The sequence below is a fragment of the Abramis brama genome (genome assembly GCF_963993115.1).
Source record: "Abramis brama genome assembly, chromosome: 14".
Taxonomy (NCBI): domain Eukaryota; kingdom Metazoa; phylum Chordata; class Actinopteri; order Cypriniformes; family Leuciscidae; genus Abramis; species Abramis brama.
The window spans coordinates 2,001,978-2,022,560 of record NC_139976.1 but is presented as its reverse complement, the minus strand read 5'-3'; the positions used below and the strand labels follow the sequence as shown (position 1 = coordinate 2,022,560).

Genomic DNA, 20,583 nt, shown 5'->3' with positions numbered 1-20,583 from the left:
GGTGAGACTTTTTAATATTTAAGAAGCCTCTTCTGCTCACCAAGGCTGCATTTATTTGATCAAAAATACAGTAAAATCAGTAAAATTTAGAAATATTATTACAATTTAAAATATCTGTTTTCTATGTGAATATATAGTAAAGTGTAATTTATTCCTGTGATCAAAGCTGAATTTTCAGCATCATTACTCCAGTCTTCAGTGTCACATGATCCTTCAGAAATCATTATAATATGATGATTTCATTTCTTTTTTTCTTTTTACATTTCTTTTTTCATCCTTTAATGAACAGAAAGTTAAACAGAAACAGAATTTTTTGCTTCATTATAAATGTCTTCACTTTTGATCAATTTAATGCGTCCTTGCTGAATAAAAGTGTCACTTTCTTTCTTTTCCCTTTTTAACAGTAGTGTGTAAATAAAGACAAATCTGTTAGCTTTGAATCTCCAAAGCAAAGCTGCAGTTCAAAAGTTCTGGATTCATGAAACACAGACAAACAGAAGAGACAAAATACTGCTTTGCTGTAAAAGACGTACAACCACTGCAACACGTAGAAGCCCGAGTGTCACAAGTAGCACAAATCAGCAAGCGATGAGCGACTCACATACGCGACAAGCAATGAGATGACTTGTGCCATTTGACCCCAGACCCTCAGTGACTATGGCATAATACTACTTCCTGTGGAGGAGCACCTCTGACATCACAGGAAGGACTACAGCAACTTCCTCTGAGGTAAGAGTTGGAGTTCGTCGGCTTTAAAGGGGTGGTTGATTATGATTTCACTTTTCTAACTTTAGTTAGTGTGTAATGTTGCTGTTTGAGCATAAACAACATCTGCAAAGTTACGACGCTCAAAGTTCAAAGCAAAGGGAGATATTTGCTTTTAAAGAAATTGATTTTAAGGACTACAACAAACGGCTGGTAGAGACTACACGAGCTTCCTCCCGGTTAGTGACATCACAAACCCTAAAATTTACATAAACCCCGCCCCCTGAACACGATTTATAGATTATCATGACAGAATATGCTAATCAATGACTAAGATAACTACACATAAGCTACATAAATTCATCAACTAACCGTTCAGAAATGTCCTGTTGCTTCTACATGTTGTCACTTCTTGAGTCTCTCCATCTTTGTCTGACTCGAGTTTGAACATAAAAGTCTAAAAGTTTTTGAAATTTTCAGTGCCGTGTTTGTGTGAGGTAATCGGAGCTGCTAACACACACACACGCACGCACGCACGAACGCACGCACACACACACACACACACACACACACACACACACACACACACACACACACACACACACGCACACACAAACACACAAGCTCTTGAAGCTCCGCCCTCTGTGCCGGGAGCAGCAGCTCATTTGCATTTAAAGGGACAGACACAAAAACGGTGTGTTTTTGCTCCCCCTCAAAAAGTGACAATTTTAACATGCTATATACAAATATCTGTGGGGTATTTGGAGCTAAAACTTCACATTCACACTCTTTATACCATTTATACCACCCCTTTAATCCTTTGACTTACTTTCTTCCTCGGGTCGAGTTATAACTCCCTCCATATTTCTTCCGATTAAGGATGAGAGCAGCGATTTCAGGCACGTAGCGAGCAAACATTGCCTACATGCATGGGACAGAGAGAGAGACGGGCATGCAGACGGGCAGACTGAACTGAGCCAGCGCAGTCCAACCACCGGTACTTACTTTCTCCCATTTACTGCACTATAGGAACCACCATATTTCTTGCGGTTTCCTATTAACTCTATGATTTCAGGAACGTAGCTGGCAAACATGGCCTGGAGGAGGAGACAGGAGACAAAGGACAATAGAAGTCTGCTAATGCTTCTACTTTCAGTAGAAGAGAGTTCTCATATCAGAAAAAAGAGGCTTAAAGGGATAGTTCAGGCGAAAATCATTGTGTACTCGCCCTCATGTCAGTCCAAACCCGTGCGACTTTCTTTATTCCGTGACAAAAGGTGCATCTATAGAGCATCTCATTGCCATATAATGAAATATAATGGCGCTCAAGCTTCAAAATGATGCCTATACAACTTTATATTTCAAGTCTTCTGAAGTCAAGCAATCGCGCTTCTGAGCTAACAGATAATGTTCTTAACAAACGTTCTTCCAGTAACATTAAAGTCCCCCTGTGGTGAAAATCCAGCGTTTAATGTTGTTTATATGTCTATGTGGTGTTTTTAATATGCTTATAGACAAACCATGTGTAAATTCATAAGTCGACACCATTGCTGAGTATTTTCTCCTTAAAACTGCAGTGAACCAAAGACAGTCTCAAAAACACGCTTTGAAATCGCTGGTGTTTCTGACGTCACAAACTACCTTGTAACCAATCAGATCAACGTGTGATCGTCAACCAGTGGATCTCTGAGCTGAGTGAGTGAGTGGAGGCGGGGCTCATTTGCATATTCATAGAACCACGCATACTAAATGAGGCAAGGGTGTCGAGTTACATTCAAGCTATTTTAAGACTTTTAAAAACGTTTAAATGTAATTTTGGTGATCAAAGATGAGTTTTAAGAGATACAATTATTGACTACAGGGGGACTTCAAAAGAACGTTCATTCAAAGTTATCCAGTCTTTGAAAATGCTCTCAAAACATTAGCACAAACAAGTTATTTATTATACGTTCAACATTTTTTAAATGTTGCTACTTTTTTTCGGAATGTTCAGAGAACATTGAAAAGTAACATTATTTTAATGTTTGAAGAATGATAAAATTGAATGTTTCCTTAAAGTTCGAATAACCAAGAAAAAAAAAGTTAAATTTTTTTTTTTAAACGTTTTGAACGTTCAGAAATAATGATTTCATAACTTAATGGGAAAATTAGCAAAACTTTATTAGAACATATTTGGATGAGCTAGTCATATGGACTGTTACTTTAGAGTCTCCATTCACTTTCATTGTATGGAAAAGCAGGCAAGATGTGTTTTGGGTGAGTAAACGATAATAGAGTTATAATTTTTGCATGAACTATCCCTTTAAGTGTCAAATATTGGAGCTGTAACTTTAAAACTCCAGACAGATTGAATAACAGTTAGAGGGTCAGAATGCTTGTATACATGCATTGCCGAGAATTAAAGGATGGAGGGTTTTAGGTTAAAAGTAAAAGCATTCTGTTTGGCAAATATCCCTGTTTTTACGGGATATCGGTGTAAAAAAAAAAGAAAAGCCACAGATAAGATTCGATCTGCCGTTTTAAGAGGGAAAACAGTGATGCAAAGGAGGAAACCTCAAGAGCCATGTTTAGTCCAAGCAAACTCTTACGCTGGACTGATATGGACAGGGCCGTCAGATCTCAAGCATTACACCACAGTTAACAGCAAAATCTAGCTTTACACACTTTTTTTTGTTGAATTTGTCTTTATGAACAATTATTATTAAAAATTATTGCTAATTTTAATGTATTTACAAAATAGTATATATAATTGTATTAATATAAAATTAATATAATCTTTTTTTACATATTTACATAATATTATTTTATATAAAATAAATATAAATATTAATAGTTATAATCAAAATAATATTTTAATATCAATATGAATAGAGTACTAGCAAAAGCACCTAGCAAAATCCATGTCTCTATGAACATTATAATTTTTTTATATATTTATATATAATTAATTTTATTCATATAAAGGAATACAATTATATCTAATAGATTTATTATTAGTTCATATCAAAATAATATTTTAAGATTAATATTTTAAGTTATTTCTATAAAAAAACAGTCTTAAAACTTTCAGTTGTGTACTTAATGTTTTTTTTATGTAGAAAATAAAAAAGCATTAAAGTACATACTACAGTTAATAGCAACACATATCTATTTGTTTTTATAAACTTTGAAAAACGATTAATATTAATAATTCATATTAAAGTGATATTTTAATATTCATATTTATAGGGAAAAAATCATTATGGCAATACATTTTTTTTTTTTACTTTCAAACAAGCAGTGAATTATCTATTTTGTATTCCACCGACTGAATCATTTTTGATCATTTTTAAATGGGGCAAAATGAAATGATCTGAGCACTAATGTTTAATTATTTATAAAAGCAATAAATCACTTGAGGCAGTTCTCTATGTATTTTTGAGTTTAAAGCGTGTGTGTTGACATCATGACGGCGTGTCATATCACATCTCAACCCTTCAGAGTTTGTTGGAGTCTGGGTGGGGGTAAATTGGGTCGGGTCTTCTAAAACCGCAGTCAATCTACAAACAGAATTACTTTGTACTCCCTAATGATGGTTCCACTTATAACATGAAATCAACAGCATAAACAATAGCATTTGAAATATAGCAACACTAAAGTACAGTAGATAATAATTGCTTAAGAACCAAAACACGCAATGCAGTACAAGCAAGAAAAAACACATGAAGATCTTTCCATCATGACGAGCAGAAGCTGGGAACGTTCGGATGGGGATTGAGGCAAAAATGAAGGGATTGTTTTCCAGCTCTGGTTGTCAAGGATACAGTGATTAAGGACCTGATAATTGGAGGCAGACATGCAGGCTGTGGATGAATTATTATGGGATTTCTTCTATTTATTGAGGTTATTTTTACCAATCCTCCAAGAATGAAGAAGACCATGAAAAGGCGTCCGAGGGTTGTTTTAGCACAAACATCTCCATAACCCACTGTGGACATGGTTACCATGAGCAAGTACACACACTCCCAGTAGGTAAGAGGTTGGGAATTTTGGAAACTTTCCCAAGGATCCCCTGAGTTTTCCACCTGAAAACACACCAACAGCCTCAGTACTTCAGCCAATATTCAAGGAAATTTATCTCAGTTCTACCTAAACATAACTTTCTACCTAACTTTCCCAACACACGTTCCTTAATGCACATTATTCATTCAAATTCATACACATTATTCATTCAAATTCAGCTTTTCACCGTCCTGATGCGATCGACTTACCAAATGTATGAACCCCGCTGCCGTCAGCCATGTGCTTATAAAGATTGAGCACAAATTCACCAACTTTATGGAGTTGCTATAAAAACAAATTTCAGAAATACTCTCATTAACTCACAAATGACTTGAATCTACAATTCTATGGTTGTGTTCCAAATGATGTACTATACACTCACACCGTGTCCTAACTACACACGACGTGCGAGTTCTACGAATTCGACTATTTTAGAAACGGTTTCTATTTTTCTGCGACGTCGCGCTAGAACAACAAACACAAAGTGTGGCGATGATAATCTCAGGTACAATGGATAATTCACCTCAGATCTTGAAATTAAACAAATGGAAACAAGAACGTTCAAACTGTGAACAAACAAGTGTATTATTTGACAAAGATTGTTTTAGTAACTCAGCCTATGTATTTTTAATAATGTTTAAATGGTGTAATATTTGTGAATTTGATTATGTAGCTACTGATCCATTTTCTTGTGAATGCCATCGAGATTACTCTCTGGTGCCGTGAGACTCCGCCCACACACTGTTCTGATTGGCTGACTCTGCCCACACACTGTTCTGATTGGCTGACTCCGCCCACACGCTGTTCTGATTGGCTGACTCCGCCCACACGCTGTTCTGATTGGCTGACTCCGCCCACACGCTGTTCTGATTGGCTGACTCCACCCACACGCTGATCTGATTGGCTGACTCCGCCCACATGCTGATCTGATTGGCTGACTCCGCCCACATGCTGTTCTGATTGGCTGTGGGTTTTGATAGATTTTTTCGCATCTCGCAGTCGCGTCGCGTCTAGTGTGGACAGACAAATTATTTGTCTCTGGAATCTTGTCGCATCGCGTCTGGTTAGGACACGGTGTCATGCACTACTGTATGTACTCAGCTGTGCAGTGTGTGAACTTTATGAGGTTATTTTAGTCTGATACACTTTGTTTTTTTCGGTTAATTAAGCGCATCATCCGGATATTTAAAGTGCACTTTTGCTTTTTGTAATTTTCAGTGTGAACTCAATACTCGCACTATTATACTACGAACGGCGTATAATAGTGCGAAAGTACGTGGATTGGTAACACACGGTATACTGTACGTAATTTTGAGTTTGACCCGAGCTATAGACCTTATTCAGAGCAGCGCCATGGCCGGTATGAAAGTGAGGCTGTGAGGGATCGTCTTGCCGTGTTTCCAGTGGCATCCGCTGTAAAAAGCTGTATAAACCTCCTTGATCCCTTACAATTTTCCACGGCTTATATTGTCAGGAGTTTTTTGTCAAATGAAATTTCTTGGAAAGATATTTTTCCAGTGTTTCATGAGCAGAACAATCCAAAAACACATTACATAACAGTACAGCCCACTGAAGAGATGCACGTCTGTCCCTCACAGCCTCGCTTTCATTCCCATTATAAATCAGAGATAGCGCTGCTGTGAATAAGGTCTATAACACTTTTATAGAAAAACTTTCCTAAATTACAACACAAACATTTCTGATGTGTCCATAAACTGAAGCTCTTTATATAATACTGGCCAATTTTAGTCCGAAAATCAATTTGCATGGTTTTGGCACAGTCTGTTCAGTAGATTTGTCCTCTGATTGAATGAACTGCAGCGAGATTATTCATTCTGATGCACAATAAGCTCTCCAGGACATCTGTGCTAAAGCTTTAGATCTAAGCTGCAGGGAGGCGGACACAAAAACATTGAAATAATATAAATTGATAAAAATCAGAGAAGATAGTGGTAATTTTCTTCCAGGACATTTTCTGTCAAGTTTACGGACACTTCCTTTAACTCTAAAACACAATGCAATGAGTGCAGAACGCAAAACATGAAACATAATAATAAAGACTAAACTGCAGTTGTGAAACTATTTGTTGTCCATTTCAGTTTAGCATTTACACTTTTCATTCTGTAATGACATGTTTTGAAAAGAAAAAAGAAATGAGAAGAAAGCAAATCTGGAGCGCCATCTGCGAGGTTATTAGCATTAATTATAACTATTAAAAACATTTCTGTTCACTGAAATAAAGCTTAAATATAATCAAATATAAATATTAGCTGGAAAAACTTGAACCAAAAATTAGCAATAAACTGAAATAAGTTTAAGTTGAATGACTGAAATTATTAAATGGAAATAAATAAAAACGAACTAAAAAAATAGATCAAAACTAATTAGTAAAATAAAATAAAAATAATAATAATAATAATAATAAAATGACAAAATCACATAATGAAATGACTAAAAATTAAACTAAAATCACCATGAAAACCCAAGATGATATAATGTTAGATCAGAAGTTTTTCATTTATGATGCTGAACTATTTCAAGAAGAGTTGACACGTCACATGATGCAGGGACTCTTACCTTGTTTTCAAGATATTTAAAAACTGCAATATTTCTGAAAACTGGATCAGCCTCAAGGCTCGTAAGAACCTCAATCCTGCATGAAAGAGCAGAAACAAGAAACACATTAAATATCACAGTTGCACAAAAACACATTCAAGCGCAAAGAGTGGAGCTCGGCGCGTACCTTTGAAACGCTCGTCCATGTTTAGCAAAGACACTGATTTCATCAGCCCTTCAGAACACGACTAACTACAGCTAACTCAAAGCATTACTGCGTCTGAAGAGATGGACTCCACACATCTGGACAGAGGTTATTTCTCTGTGGACTGACAGAGCGACAGACAGCCGGCTCAATATCTGCAGGACACACTCGTGACGTAAAGGCCTAAATTTGGGTCCTGGTTTCAGAAGCATTAAAGCAGCAACAGCAAAACTCTGAGAGAAACACGTGACTTCAGTGAGGTGACCTTGCGTGCATGACAGATTCACACATACATCATCATTCATTTGATTTTCCGTTGTTTAGCATCGTGCAGTTCACCTTCAAACACACAGGACATGTAAACACTAGGGGTGGGAATCTTTTACCATCTCACGATTCAATTCGATTCCGATTCTTGAGGCCACGATTCGATTCAAAATCGATTTTCGATTCAAAAAGATTTTCGATTCAAAACAATTCGATTTTATTCATAATGATTTCTAATCAGGTTTCTGATCATGATCTACTCTCATCTGCTTTGCTATACAGAATGACAAACGGAGACATTAAAGTGTCTTTCACATTTATTAAGTTCAATTCTCAGGGAAGTGCCTTTTATCAAAAACATTGTCTGGTTCTCAATTGCTACTCATTAGTAGCTAGCTATAAAATAAGTTGGAACAAAAATAAAGTGCTTCTTCATAATACAAAATGGTTGAAAATTAGGGGTGGGAATATCTAGGCACCTCACGATTCGATTCGATTATTATTCAGAGGGTAACGATTATCGATTATTAACGATTATTAAAAAAAAAAAAAGACTACTTGGTACTTTTAAAGCAAAGTATTTATGATGACCCATAACGAACTTGCTTCCAATACTTCCTATATTAATTTTATTAATAAAACAAATGGAAGTGATTTGGCAAGTCAACTGTAAGGTTACATTTGCCAGCATATGTCCCAACATTGCTGAGAACCAGCAGGAAAATGAATGTGTGCCTGTACTAGCAGCGTACTTGTAGTAAATTAATACAAACTTCAGCATATTCTGAATCTCTAGCATTTAATAATAGACTTCTAACCAACATCCTCTTGTTATTTCCAATGAGCAATATAATCCTTCAGACAAAAAAACATTTTGCTGTAGCAAATTCACAAACAGTTTTCGTTCAAAATTATAGAATTATGTACCAGCAGCTATCATATAATGCTTGTGGACTTATGCATATTATGAATAATTAGTCACATACAAAGTCGCTCTTATACACAAGTAAATAATAAAGAGTTATGACTTGAAATGTTTGCTGTATACCACAATCAAAAACAGCTTATACAAAGAAAGTGAATGAACATCTGCAGAGAGTAACTTACAGTCAAAATGTAACTTTTTGTGACTGGCATTGCACATATTGCATACAGATCAGATCGGTTTACAGCATATTGATGTGAAAACTAAACAATACAGAAATTAGCTCTCATACAAAAAAATACTAAATAGATCACAATGAAATTGCCAATTTTCCATACGTTAGCTTTTAACGAAGACATTCTCTGGTGCCGTTCGGATTTGGCGCTCAGCCATCATGCGTCTGTTATGTGCGTGTCTCTGTTATGTGCACGCCACAGACTGTCCGCGCACTGCACGTCCGCTTCAGAGTTCCGCCTTTTGCGTTCCGTCAATGTTACGTTATTATAAAAAAATTTTTTTTTTTTTTTTTTTAGAAAATCGATTTTTGACATTTGTGAATCGATTCAGAATCGTCCACGTCCCGCATCGCGATTCATCTAAGAATCGATTTTTTCCCCCACCCCTAGTAAACACACACACTAAACTAGAGATCCGGCTGTGTTCTCAATAGCACACTGCTATACTACTTTTCCTATAGTATGTATGCAATGCACATTTTCTGTAATCATGAAAACAACAAATCACATTGCACAAATACTGTATCCCACAATGCAATGCACTTGACCTTCCATATACAGTGTGACACATGACATTTTTGACAAAACCCAAGAAAAAGCCTCTCCATTTGTCCATTAGTAGTGCTCATGGTTCATTTTTATGCGTTTCTAGAGGAATAGCGATTATGAATGACCTTTCCCAATGATTAAAAGGTTAAAATGGTTTTCTGAGTGTTCCAAAAGATAAGCTCGTAAGCTATGATTAAGCACACATGAGCTAAAAATCAAAACACAGACATTGATTCTTGAGATGTGGGACAAAACAGGTCACAGGAATGAATAATATGATGCATGAAGAAATTATGGTAACACTTTATTTTACAGTGTCCTTGTTACATGTACTTACCATAGTAATAACAGTAAATTATGCATAATTACATGCAACTAACCCTCAACCAAACCCTAATCCTACCATAACCCTATAGTAAGTACATGTAGTTAATTAATATTACTCAGTACTTACATGTATAATTACACTAACAATGACACCTTAAAATAAAGTGTAAACGAAATTATTTTAGATGAATCAATTATTCATAAGTGTTGAATATGTCAGATACAAAAATAAAAGTATTATAAAAATTGACAAATGCAGTATTGAATGAATGAATTTTCATTTCTACAGTATCTATTGATTTTTAACCAGTCACTGTATTTTGAACACTTTTTAAATGTTGCTCACTTCTAACAAAACTTTAACTTAAAATTAGGGAAATTATTTTACAATCCCAAACTATTTGGCATAAAAAACAATGATATGCAAAAAATAATTAATAAAAAACATAAATTGCTTGCAATAAAAAACGATACAATTCCCCAGTTGCACTTCAGTATAAAAACTGACCTTCAATATTCCCCGATATTATGAATATCTTTATAAACACCCGATAAAAAGAATTGACCGAGCTGTGAAACCTTATAAAAAGAGGAATATTTTTACAATAAAAAGGAAAACTTCCTTCTGTCAGGACACTGTAGTAATATTAATATAGTAATATTACATATTTATATTTCTGTTTAACATATTTATTGAGGAATGGCAGTAAATAACATCATCATTTTAAAACAATCAAATGCAATGATATATTTATGTGGTAACACTTTACAATAAGGTTCATTAGTTAATGTACAATATTAACTAACATGAACTAACAATAAGCAATCCATTTGTTACAGTATTTATTAATCTTTGTTAATGTTAGCTAATAAAAATCCAGCTGTTTATTGTTAGTTCACAGTGCATTAACTAATGTTAGAACCTTTGATTTTAAATAATGTATTAGTAAATGCTGAAATTAAAATATTAACTAAGATGAATAAATGCTGGAGAAGTTGTGTAACTACTAAGGTAGTTAACTAATGAACCTCACTGTAAAGTATTTTCAGAGTGTAAGTTTCGTTTGTAAGCCGTCTCGCGTCTCAAGAATCAGTGGCTCTGAAACATGTGTTGCTCGTCCGCGTTCCTCGTGGAGTCTCAGCGTCAGCTCTTACCCCAGTACGACACGGCGTGGAAACAGGAGGAGAGTGTGTGATGACATCGGTCACGCTCCTCTTTCTCACACACCGGCGCGTGGAGGATCTTCACACGGTAGCCGTTGTGAAACAGCTCGCCGCACGACTTCTTGCGTCTGCGTGTGTTCTGCAGGGCCTCGGTGCGAGTGGCCCCGTCAGGGCTCCGGTACACCAGCAGCTTCGTCGGGATCATGATGATAATGATGAAAATGACCAAATCTGAGTCTGAGAAACCGCAGAAAGCCACACGACACGCGCTCAGTACAAACCCAAGCCCATCAGACTGCAAAAAAACTGCATCCCGGGTGTGATCATGTAGTCGTGTAGTGAAAGCTTAGAACAAACCCTTTTTCATCAGGATATTACAGTATAAGCTCCTTTAGGAATCGCTCTGGGACGGAAAGCCTGTTCAACATCACCAGCAGATCCGCATCATCAATAAAGCATCTCTGAGTGTCACACTGACGTCTGATGTGCCAAGATACACACATTACTGGATCTTTAGCATCTTCTGAGTGTGTTTGCCTGTTCTGAACACACTGTAACAGGAGCCGCGTTTACATTACCCTTCAAATTGCGCAAACTGAAATTGCGAATTGAAAATATGCCCAATGGAAACACTTCAGTTTTGCAAAAACTCCCATTTATCGCAAAAAAAAAGTTTTTACTCTCGCATGTGGGGGTTATTCAAAAAGGAATATTTCGCAAAACTGCAATGGAAACAGTTTTTGAGCATTTACAGTCACCTGACGTAGATGATGCGGTGTGTTTGGACAGAAGTTCTTTATTAAACTCATAAAAGACAACAGAATTATAGGAATACTGGACTGTAAACCACTAAGAAATGCCACGATCAAGAGCTTGAAGCAGATCTGAGGGAGAAACACACAGAAACTTCTCATACGTGCCGCTCACAAGCACAAGCTTTCCTTATTATTAAAGCAACACTACAGCACTTTTCCTCGTCGGTCCCCCTACAGGTTGGAAGCGGAATTGTCCATTAGCGCTGTCGTAAATAATTTAGCTTACCGCAGTCTACCGTCGCACACACACTCACTGTTTATGTTTAAATGATGTCCACATAACGACCATAACGATGTCCACAGACAAGGTAGAGTATGTTGCATGATTTCATGAAAGTATGATATATTGCGACATCAGAAACGAAGAAAAACTAAATAATGACTATTGTAACGCTTGACGTAAAGCAAGTCATATTTGTAGTTTTCTTATGTCTCATTCGAACTACAGAAACGCGACCCGGTTTGGCAAACTTGCATAGTGTGGTTATAGCCGATATAGGGCCGCAAAGCGAATTCAGAAGTGCCGTTCACCCTGTTACGAGTTCATGAACCACTGATACAATTTTGGAAACATTATTTTAAGGTAAAAAATAATCTTCAGTGTTGCTTTAATGCTTGGATAACACGACTACGTCTCCTTCCATTAAAAATAATGGCTAATGCAGCGGCTGGGATATACATAAACCTACCGACATCCAATGCCATAATTGTTAGAATTACTTATCGCGAGAGGAAAAAATTACATTTCAGTTGTATAACATCATCGGTTAATAAAACGTCATAATTTCGCAATAGTTTTTTATTGACATTTAGAAAATATCGCAAAAGTTTTGCGTAAATCTGTAACGGAAACGCGGCTAATGTTACAATGTAACAGTTTCTTGAGTGGCTTTTTTGAATGTTTCTGTGCAGTTGTTGCTAAGCAACCATTCCATCGCCGCCGGCAACACAAATTTATGTTTAACAACTAACAGAAGTTCTGACTTGTAAACCTTTTAAAACTGCACTAAACCCAAACCAGGATGAGACTGTTCTGGACACACTCCACACGGACACACACACACACACACACACACATGTACCAACAAAAGGACATTAATTTAATGAAAGCTGAATAATAATAACTCTAAAGCTGGATGATGTGACCCCGTAACCTCCCGTTCCCTATTGGAGGATTAAAGTCCTTGAAAACATGAAGAAGATAAGCTGCGCTTTGACCGAGTTCATGAGAAAAATGAAGCATTAAAACAGTGTTTCTCTCTACACACAGGCCTCTCCTCAAAGCGGAGTTCAAGAGCATTTACTGACATATAGAGTGTGTGAATATATAGTAAAGTGTAATTTATTCCTGTGATCAAAGCTGAATGTTCAGCATCATTACTCCAGTCTGAGTTCCTTCAGAAATCAGTATAATATGATGATTTGCTGCTCAAGAAACATTTATGATTATGATCAATGTTGAAAACAGTTCATATTTTAGTGGAAACCGTGACAAATTAGTTTTTTCAGGATTCTTTGATAAAAAGGAAGTTCAAAAGAACAGTATTTACTTGAAATAGAATCTTTTGGAACATTATAAATGTCTTTACTGTCACTTTTGATCAGTTTAATGCGTCTGTGCTGAATAAAAGTAAGTTCTGACCAGCTAAGCTTTAAAATCAAAGTCAATCCACAAACACAAGCTCATTTGGAAAACCAGAAAAACGATTACTCCAAACAATTAAACAAATCAATTCACTCGAATAGTCATTAATTTGGAAAATCACAAATAATCCAGTAAATCCAGCGGTTAATTAAAAGAATATTGAGGTCAGCTCCATTACCAATATTGCTTCATTACCACAGACAATAATTATGACCTAAATTAGAAAAAAAATAACAATCTGTGATTGCTTAATTGCTTATTCCTGCTATGATCATTCCGAGGTTTTGTTTAGACGCAGTTGCACATGCCCTCAAAACACTCACACATGACGCGTGAGAAAAACAATCAGCGATTTTAAGCAACAGGAGGATTTGTGGAGAACGAGATCTTAAAGGGTCATGAAACCCTAAACCAGGTTTTGGTCTTGCGAGTGATGCGGTCCCGAGGACTTTTCCTATCGCTTCAGAGGTGTGTGTGTGTGTGTGTGTCTAAAATGTAACCCTGACCATTTTACTTGCCTTTTGTTAAATAATCACTCGTTATTAAAAATTTAGATATGTCGATAATACCTCAATTGTATGGACCGTATGCTTAGTTTGTGCAAATGTTTATGTCATTGTCCATCTTTATTATGTGTGTTTAGGGGGCGCGTAGATCTAGGCTATGTACGGAACGTTTTTTTTTTTTTTAAGCGGAAAATTTATTATTTTCAAATATATGCATTTATAGTGTGTATATAAACAAATATATATTTTATAATGGCATAATTATACATGTACATTTATATGTTTTAAATATAATTATGATTAGCCTACTGTAGTAGGCTAATATGTGTAGCAGGGCATTCAGTTACTTTTGCAAGGACAAAAATAAGGTGTCAGTGTATTTCATTAGACTTTAACTTTGCCAGCTATAAAAAATCTAGCATTTCCTCACGTTTTACCACTGATTTTTAGTGACAGTCGATATGCATGGGCCACTTTGGGCTTTGACCACACCCACTCCCCTCCCTTCTTCTCACACCCACCACGCCCATTTAAGTTGCATTTTTCAAAAAGATTGTGAGCTAGACTTGAGCTGTTTCATGACCCTTTAAATTGGCCTTTAAAGCGTATAATGGCCAACAGGGGGAGGCAGAGATCTTCATCTCATGATCTCCTCCAGCGGGGTTTCATTTCTAACACCCTCTGCTCATAATCTGATGAAATAATCGGGTATTAACGGTAAAGTGGCAGTAATGGGAGAGTAGTGCTTTACCCAGCCAGCTTCTGTTCAGATACACGGACACAAACACGGGCGGGACGGTGAAGAAATCCACCACTGAGTTCACTTCCAGCCAGAACCACAGCTTATCATTGGCTGCAATGAACTGTGAAGGGGAAGAAACAAAAGAAAAAGAATGCATGTTATTCAACAAATGCATATAATTAAAAGTGTTGTTAACTAAAATAAAAAAAAAAAAAAAAAAATTGATAATAATAAAAATTGAAAATTGTTTAAATTTAAATAAAGCTTAAATAAAATCCAATATGAATATTTGACATCGGAACTAACCAAAATAAATAAATACAAATAAATCTAATCAAAGCTACTGTATATAGAAATATAAAAAAGGAATAAAAATGACAAAATCACATAACAAAAAATTTAACTAAAGTTAAGATGAAAAGCTTATTCAAAATATTAATAAACACTAAAATGGTATATAAACAATACTAAAATAACACTGAATAAATAAACGTAATACTAAAAACATTGAATATTAGTCAACACATTCGATAAATAAACCAGTGTTTTTATTGTTGACTAAAAATATATTTCTTTAAAAATCGATAACTGAAATAAAGCTGAAATAAAGTAAAAAAAAAAAAAAAAAAAAAATTATATATATATATATATATATATATATATATATATATATATACACACATATATATGAAATAAAAAAAATGTAAGTACTAAAATTACAAAAAAATATATATATTAAAGAAATATTTAAAAAGACAAAGTCACAAAACAAAAAAACTTTTTTAAAACTAAAATGATGACTAAAAATATACAAATAAAAGCTAATTCAAAGTATTAATAAATACTAAAATAGCTTATAAATGAGTGAAAGGTAAGTGTGTGTCAGTGTTGTGTCCAGCAGAAGTGTGTACTGAACATAATACTGTAACTCACACGGAGTCCAAAGTACAACAAGAAAAACACATTGAAGGCCATGTCGATCTGCAACGTGAAGTCCTTCTGGAAATGCTGACAGGATTCGATGGGGCTGTTAAAGCACAGAACAACAGACCTCAGTTCAGTGAAATACACTAAATACTGCACGATTATTGCATGTAATATAGCATTATTTAACTTATCGGTGATGATTAATCATTAATAGTGACACTAGATATACGTTAAAAAGATTAATTTTTCAAATTTGCATTGAGCATTATTAAAGTTTTGTCTTTGGACTTTACATGCATTTTATTCCTGACAGCAAAATAATTAACATAATTTAAAAGCAGAAATATATTCAGTACTATTATCAATTATTAAAGCAATCATATTTTGACTTAGATGTGTGCTATTATGTGACATACTGTGAGTTCATATTTCATATCCCCTAAAGGCAACTGTTGCTTCAAAAGTTTAACTGTTGCTTTATTGCTTTAATAACTGTTGGCACATGTATATTATGAATGCTTTTCATGTGTTTCTTATACCAAAGGAGTGCATGTAGATGAAAATGTCATGTCTCAGTTGAGTTGAAGAGCACAGGGAATCAGAGCCATTTCACTTGGTAATTGGCCTAGGATTAGATCCCTTGTTTTAATTCAGTCGAAAGCAAACAGAGTACTTGATCAGACAGTGTGGACAGAGAGATGAAGAGCAAACAACGGCTCAGGAACACACAAATATGGAGTTTGCACAACTAGAAGTGTTTGCATTCACATATTGTATGCTTGAGGCCTAAATCAGTGTTTGTCCAGGATCAGAGCAGTGATTTAGACCTGGGCAACACGGCAAAGAGACGTTTTTCATAAATAAATAGATATATATAAATAAATAAATAATACATTTCATAAATAAAAAGGGAATATACCGCTCATTTGCACATCACAGAAAATAAAGGTATGTATGCACCTATGACTCGTCTCATTAAGACTTGAGAGTATAATATTATGTATATATGTGAATATATGTTGCTTACTATGCAATTACACATAGGGCAACAATATTCCTTTTTTTGACCAGACAGAAAAATGTCATTTTGTAACATAATAATATATATATATATATATATATATATATATATATTTTTTTTTTTTTTTTTAAACAAACGTAATATCACTCACTTAATTTAATGTTTTTGCCGTACAGTTGTGCAGTTTTGTGGGATTTTTTATTTTTTTTGCCTCACTTTTTAATCATTTAAAATATATTCATTTATATAAAATATTTCTATTTTTGGAAGACTCACTTAAAAGATGATCTACATTTCTCAGTTTCATGGTGATAACATAATAACGTGGTTTGACTTTAGAGGAAGATCGCAACCATTCTGCTGGAAAACAAACACTTGTGTTGAAAATAACATGAATGTTCGACTACAGACATTAGATGGCAGCAGAGGATTACTCAATGGCTCATATATCATTTACAAGATGTTTTTATTTAGATTTATGATTAGAAATGATAAAATCATTATTATAAGAACAATTTAACATTTTGTTGCATTGTTTTTAACTGAAGTATCATTATTTTTTTGCAATTACGTCACAACATTACAGTAAAACCTGAACTTGGTGTTATGCATGTTAAATTGTTCACAATCGCGGATGTGTGAGGGCGTCAATCCATCTTTGTGTGTCCGGCACTATATATATATTTTTTTGGGGGGGGGGCAATTTATGTGAGGGGGGGGGGGGGGGGGGGGGCTGCGGAAGGGGTGACTTTCCCATTGAGACATTGTTCAAAAAAATTAAGCATAGTCTCATTACTGCAATGCATCTGGACATTTTACTTTTTTGTGTTTTTTTTTATTATTTTATTCTCATTACTGTTTTACAGTATTTTTTCACTGCAAAAACTGAATCACAGATGTTTTCAGACTGAGGGAGCATGCATCTAAACTATACACAAACAAAAAATCACCTAAACACTAATATCCTTTAAACAATATAAACAAACATAATATGAACTATTACATAGTTCTTGTTGCCATTAGACAATAACCATTATACAATTTAGCAGATGCTTACATTTATTAATTTAGCAGATGCTTTTAACCAAAACGACTTACAAATGAATGATACAAGCGATTTATTTTAAGCTTTTCATGTAAATATGTGTATGCATGATATATACTGTGACTTTTTCTTGGGGTTCAGGTTCAGAGATCGGAGTGTTTATGGATCCTCCCGCTCGAGTCTGTTATTCAGGTCTGACTCTAGTGTAAGCCACTGAACTGCGATCATCAAAGGACCTGAGAGAGAACAGCGATCTGTGAAACTCTCGACCTGAAGAAGTTTCAGAACAGCTGCAGGACAGAGAAACGCAACTCTATCCATCTCTGTTTGCTCAGTTCTGTTCCAGCGGGTCAGAGACTGAAACTGAAGCCCGGCTGTAATTAAGAGACGTTTAACGTAAGTAATACTTCACAGGAGTCTCAGGTCACGTAGAGCTTTACATACAACAGACGAGAACAACTCCAGCGCTGTCACTGACCAGTATTTTAATAAGCGATTAATCGAGTAATCTGATATTTTGGTGGTAATAAAAATAGACCAAAGCAAAGCCTTTAAATGACTTAAAGTAAATACTGTACAGGCCTATAATAACAGTGAGGCAATAATATTGGGTTCAAATTAAGTATCAAAAGTAATCATGTTTTTATAGAACAACACTGTTAAAATACATAATATCCATCCATCCACCCTTTCATCCATCCATCCATCCATCCATTCATCCACCCTTTCATCCATCCATCCATCCACCCACCCTTCCATCCACCCACCCTTCCATCCTTTCATCCATCCATCCACCCACCCTTCCATCCATCCATCCATCCACCCTTTCATCCATCCACCCTTTCATCCATCCATCCATCCATCCATCCATCCACCCTTCCATCCATCCTTTCATCCATCCATCCACCCTTCCATCCATCCATCCATCCTTTCATCCATCCATCCTTTCATCCATCCATCCACCCTTTCATCCATCCATCCTTTCATCCATCCATCCATCCTTTCATCCATCCATCCACCCTTCCATCCATCCATCCACCCTTTCATCCATCCATCCACCCTTTCATCCATCCATCCATCCATCCATCCTTTAATACATCCATCCACCCTTTCATCCATCCATCCACCCTTTCATCCATCCTTTCATCCATCCATCCATCCACCCTTCCATCCATCCACCCTTTCATCCATCCATCCTTTCATCTATCCATCCACCCTTTCATCCATCCTTTCATCCATCCATCCATCCATACATCCATCCATCCACCCTTCCATCCATCCACCCTTTCATCCATCCATCCACCCTTTCATCCATCCATCCACCCTTCCATCCATCCACCCTTTCATCCATCCATCCACCCTTTCATCCATCCACCCTTTCATCCATCCATCCATCCTTTCATCCATCCACCCTTTCATCCATCCACCCTTCCATCCATCCACCCTTTCATCCATCCATCCACCCTTTCATCCATCCATCCACCCATCCACCCATCCACCCTTCCATCCATCCACCCTTTCATCCATCCATCCACCCTTCCATCCATCCATCCTTTCATCTATCCATCCACCCTTTCATCCATCCATCCATCCATCCATCCTTTCATACATCCATCCATCCATCCTTTCATCCATCCATCCACCCTTTCATCCATCCATCCGCACTTTCATACATCATCCACCCCTTCATCCATCCACCCACCCTTTCATCCTCCATCCTTTCATACATCCATCCACCCATTCATACATCCACCCTTTCATCCATCCACCCTTTCATCCATCCATCCTTTCATACACCCATCCATTCATACATCCATCCTTTCATCCATCCATCCATCCATCCATCCACCCTTTCATCCTCCATCCTTTCATACATCCATCCATCCATCCATCCATCCACCCTTCCATCCATCCTTTCATCCATCCATCCACCCTTCCATCCATCCTTTCATCCATCCATCCACCCTTTCATCCATCCATCCTTTCATCCATCCATCCATCCTTTCATCCATCCATCCACCCTTCCATCCATCCATCCACCCTTTCATCCATCCATCCACCCTTTCATCCATCCATCCATCCATCCATCCTTTCATACATCCATCCACCCTTTCATCCATCCATCCACCCTTTCATCCATCCTTTCATCCATCCATCCATCCACCCTTTCATCCATCCACCCTTTCATCCATCCATCCTTTCATCTATCCATCCACCCTTTCATCCATCCTTTCATCCATCCATCCATCCATACATCCATCCATCCACCCTTCCATCCATCCACCCTTTCATCCATCCATCCACCCTTTCATCCATCCATCCACCCTTTCATCCATCCATCCACCCTTCCATCCATCCACCCTTTCATCCATCCATCCACCCTTTCATCCATCCACCCTTTCATCCATCCATCCACCCTTCCATCCATCCATCCTTTCATCTATCCATCCACCCTTTCATCCATCCACCCTTCCATCCATCCACCCTTTCATCCATCCATCCACCCATCCACCCTTCCATCCATCCACCCTTTCATCCATCCATCCACCCTTCCATCCATCCATCCTTTCATCTATCCATCCACCCTTTCATCCATCCATCCATCCATCCATCCTTTCATACATCCATCCATCCATCCTTTCATCCATCCATCCACCCTTTCATCCATCCATCCGCACTTTCATACATCATCCACCCCTTCATCCATCCACCCACCCTTTCATCCTCCATCCTTTCATACATCCATCCACCCATTCATACATCCACCCTTTCATCCATCCACCCTTTCATCCATCCATCCTTTCATACACCCATCCATTCATACATCCATCCTTTCATCCATCCATCCATCCATCCATCCACCCTTTCATCCTCCATCCTTTCATACATCCATCCATCCATCCATCC

General features: G+C 36.7%; 1 protein-coding gene across 12 annotated transcripts in view; it reads right to left on the bottom strand.

Annotated features, from left to right (window-relative positions):
• The window catches only part of kcnma1b (potassium large conductance calcium-activated channel, subfamily M, alpha member 1b), a 110,009-nt gene that overhangs the window by 37,741 nt on the left and 51,685 nt on the right, over positions 1 to 20,583 (bottom strand). For 9 of the 12 annotated variants that reach the window (XM_084135043.1, XM_084135049.1, XM_084135050.1 and 6 more), the window contains exons 4-9: positions 15,617 to 15,710; positions 14,693 to 14,804; positions 7,324 to 7,399; positions 4,956 to 5,031; positions 4,599 to 4,769; positions 1,711 to 1,802 (exon numbers count right to left, since the gene is read on the bottom strand). In XM_084135043.1, coding sequence (XP_083991169.1) covers positions 1,711 to 1,802; positions 4,599 to 4,769; positions 4,956 to 5,031; positions 7,324 to 7,399; positions 14,693 to 14,804; positions 15,617 to 15,710 — 621 coding nt within the window. Of the gene's footprint in view, positions 1 to 1,534; positions 1,627 to 1,710; positions 1,803 to 4,598; positions 4,770 to 4,955; positions 5,032 to 7,323; positions 7,400 to 7,489; positions 7,595 to 14,692; positions 14,805 to 15,616; positions 15,711 to 20,583 lie in introns of those variants that run through there. The other 3 variants (XM_084135047.1, XM_084135044.1, XM_084135046.1) reach the window with 2 other exon arrangements.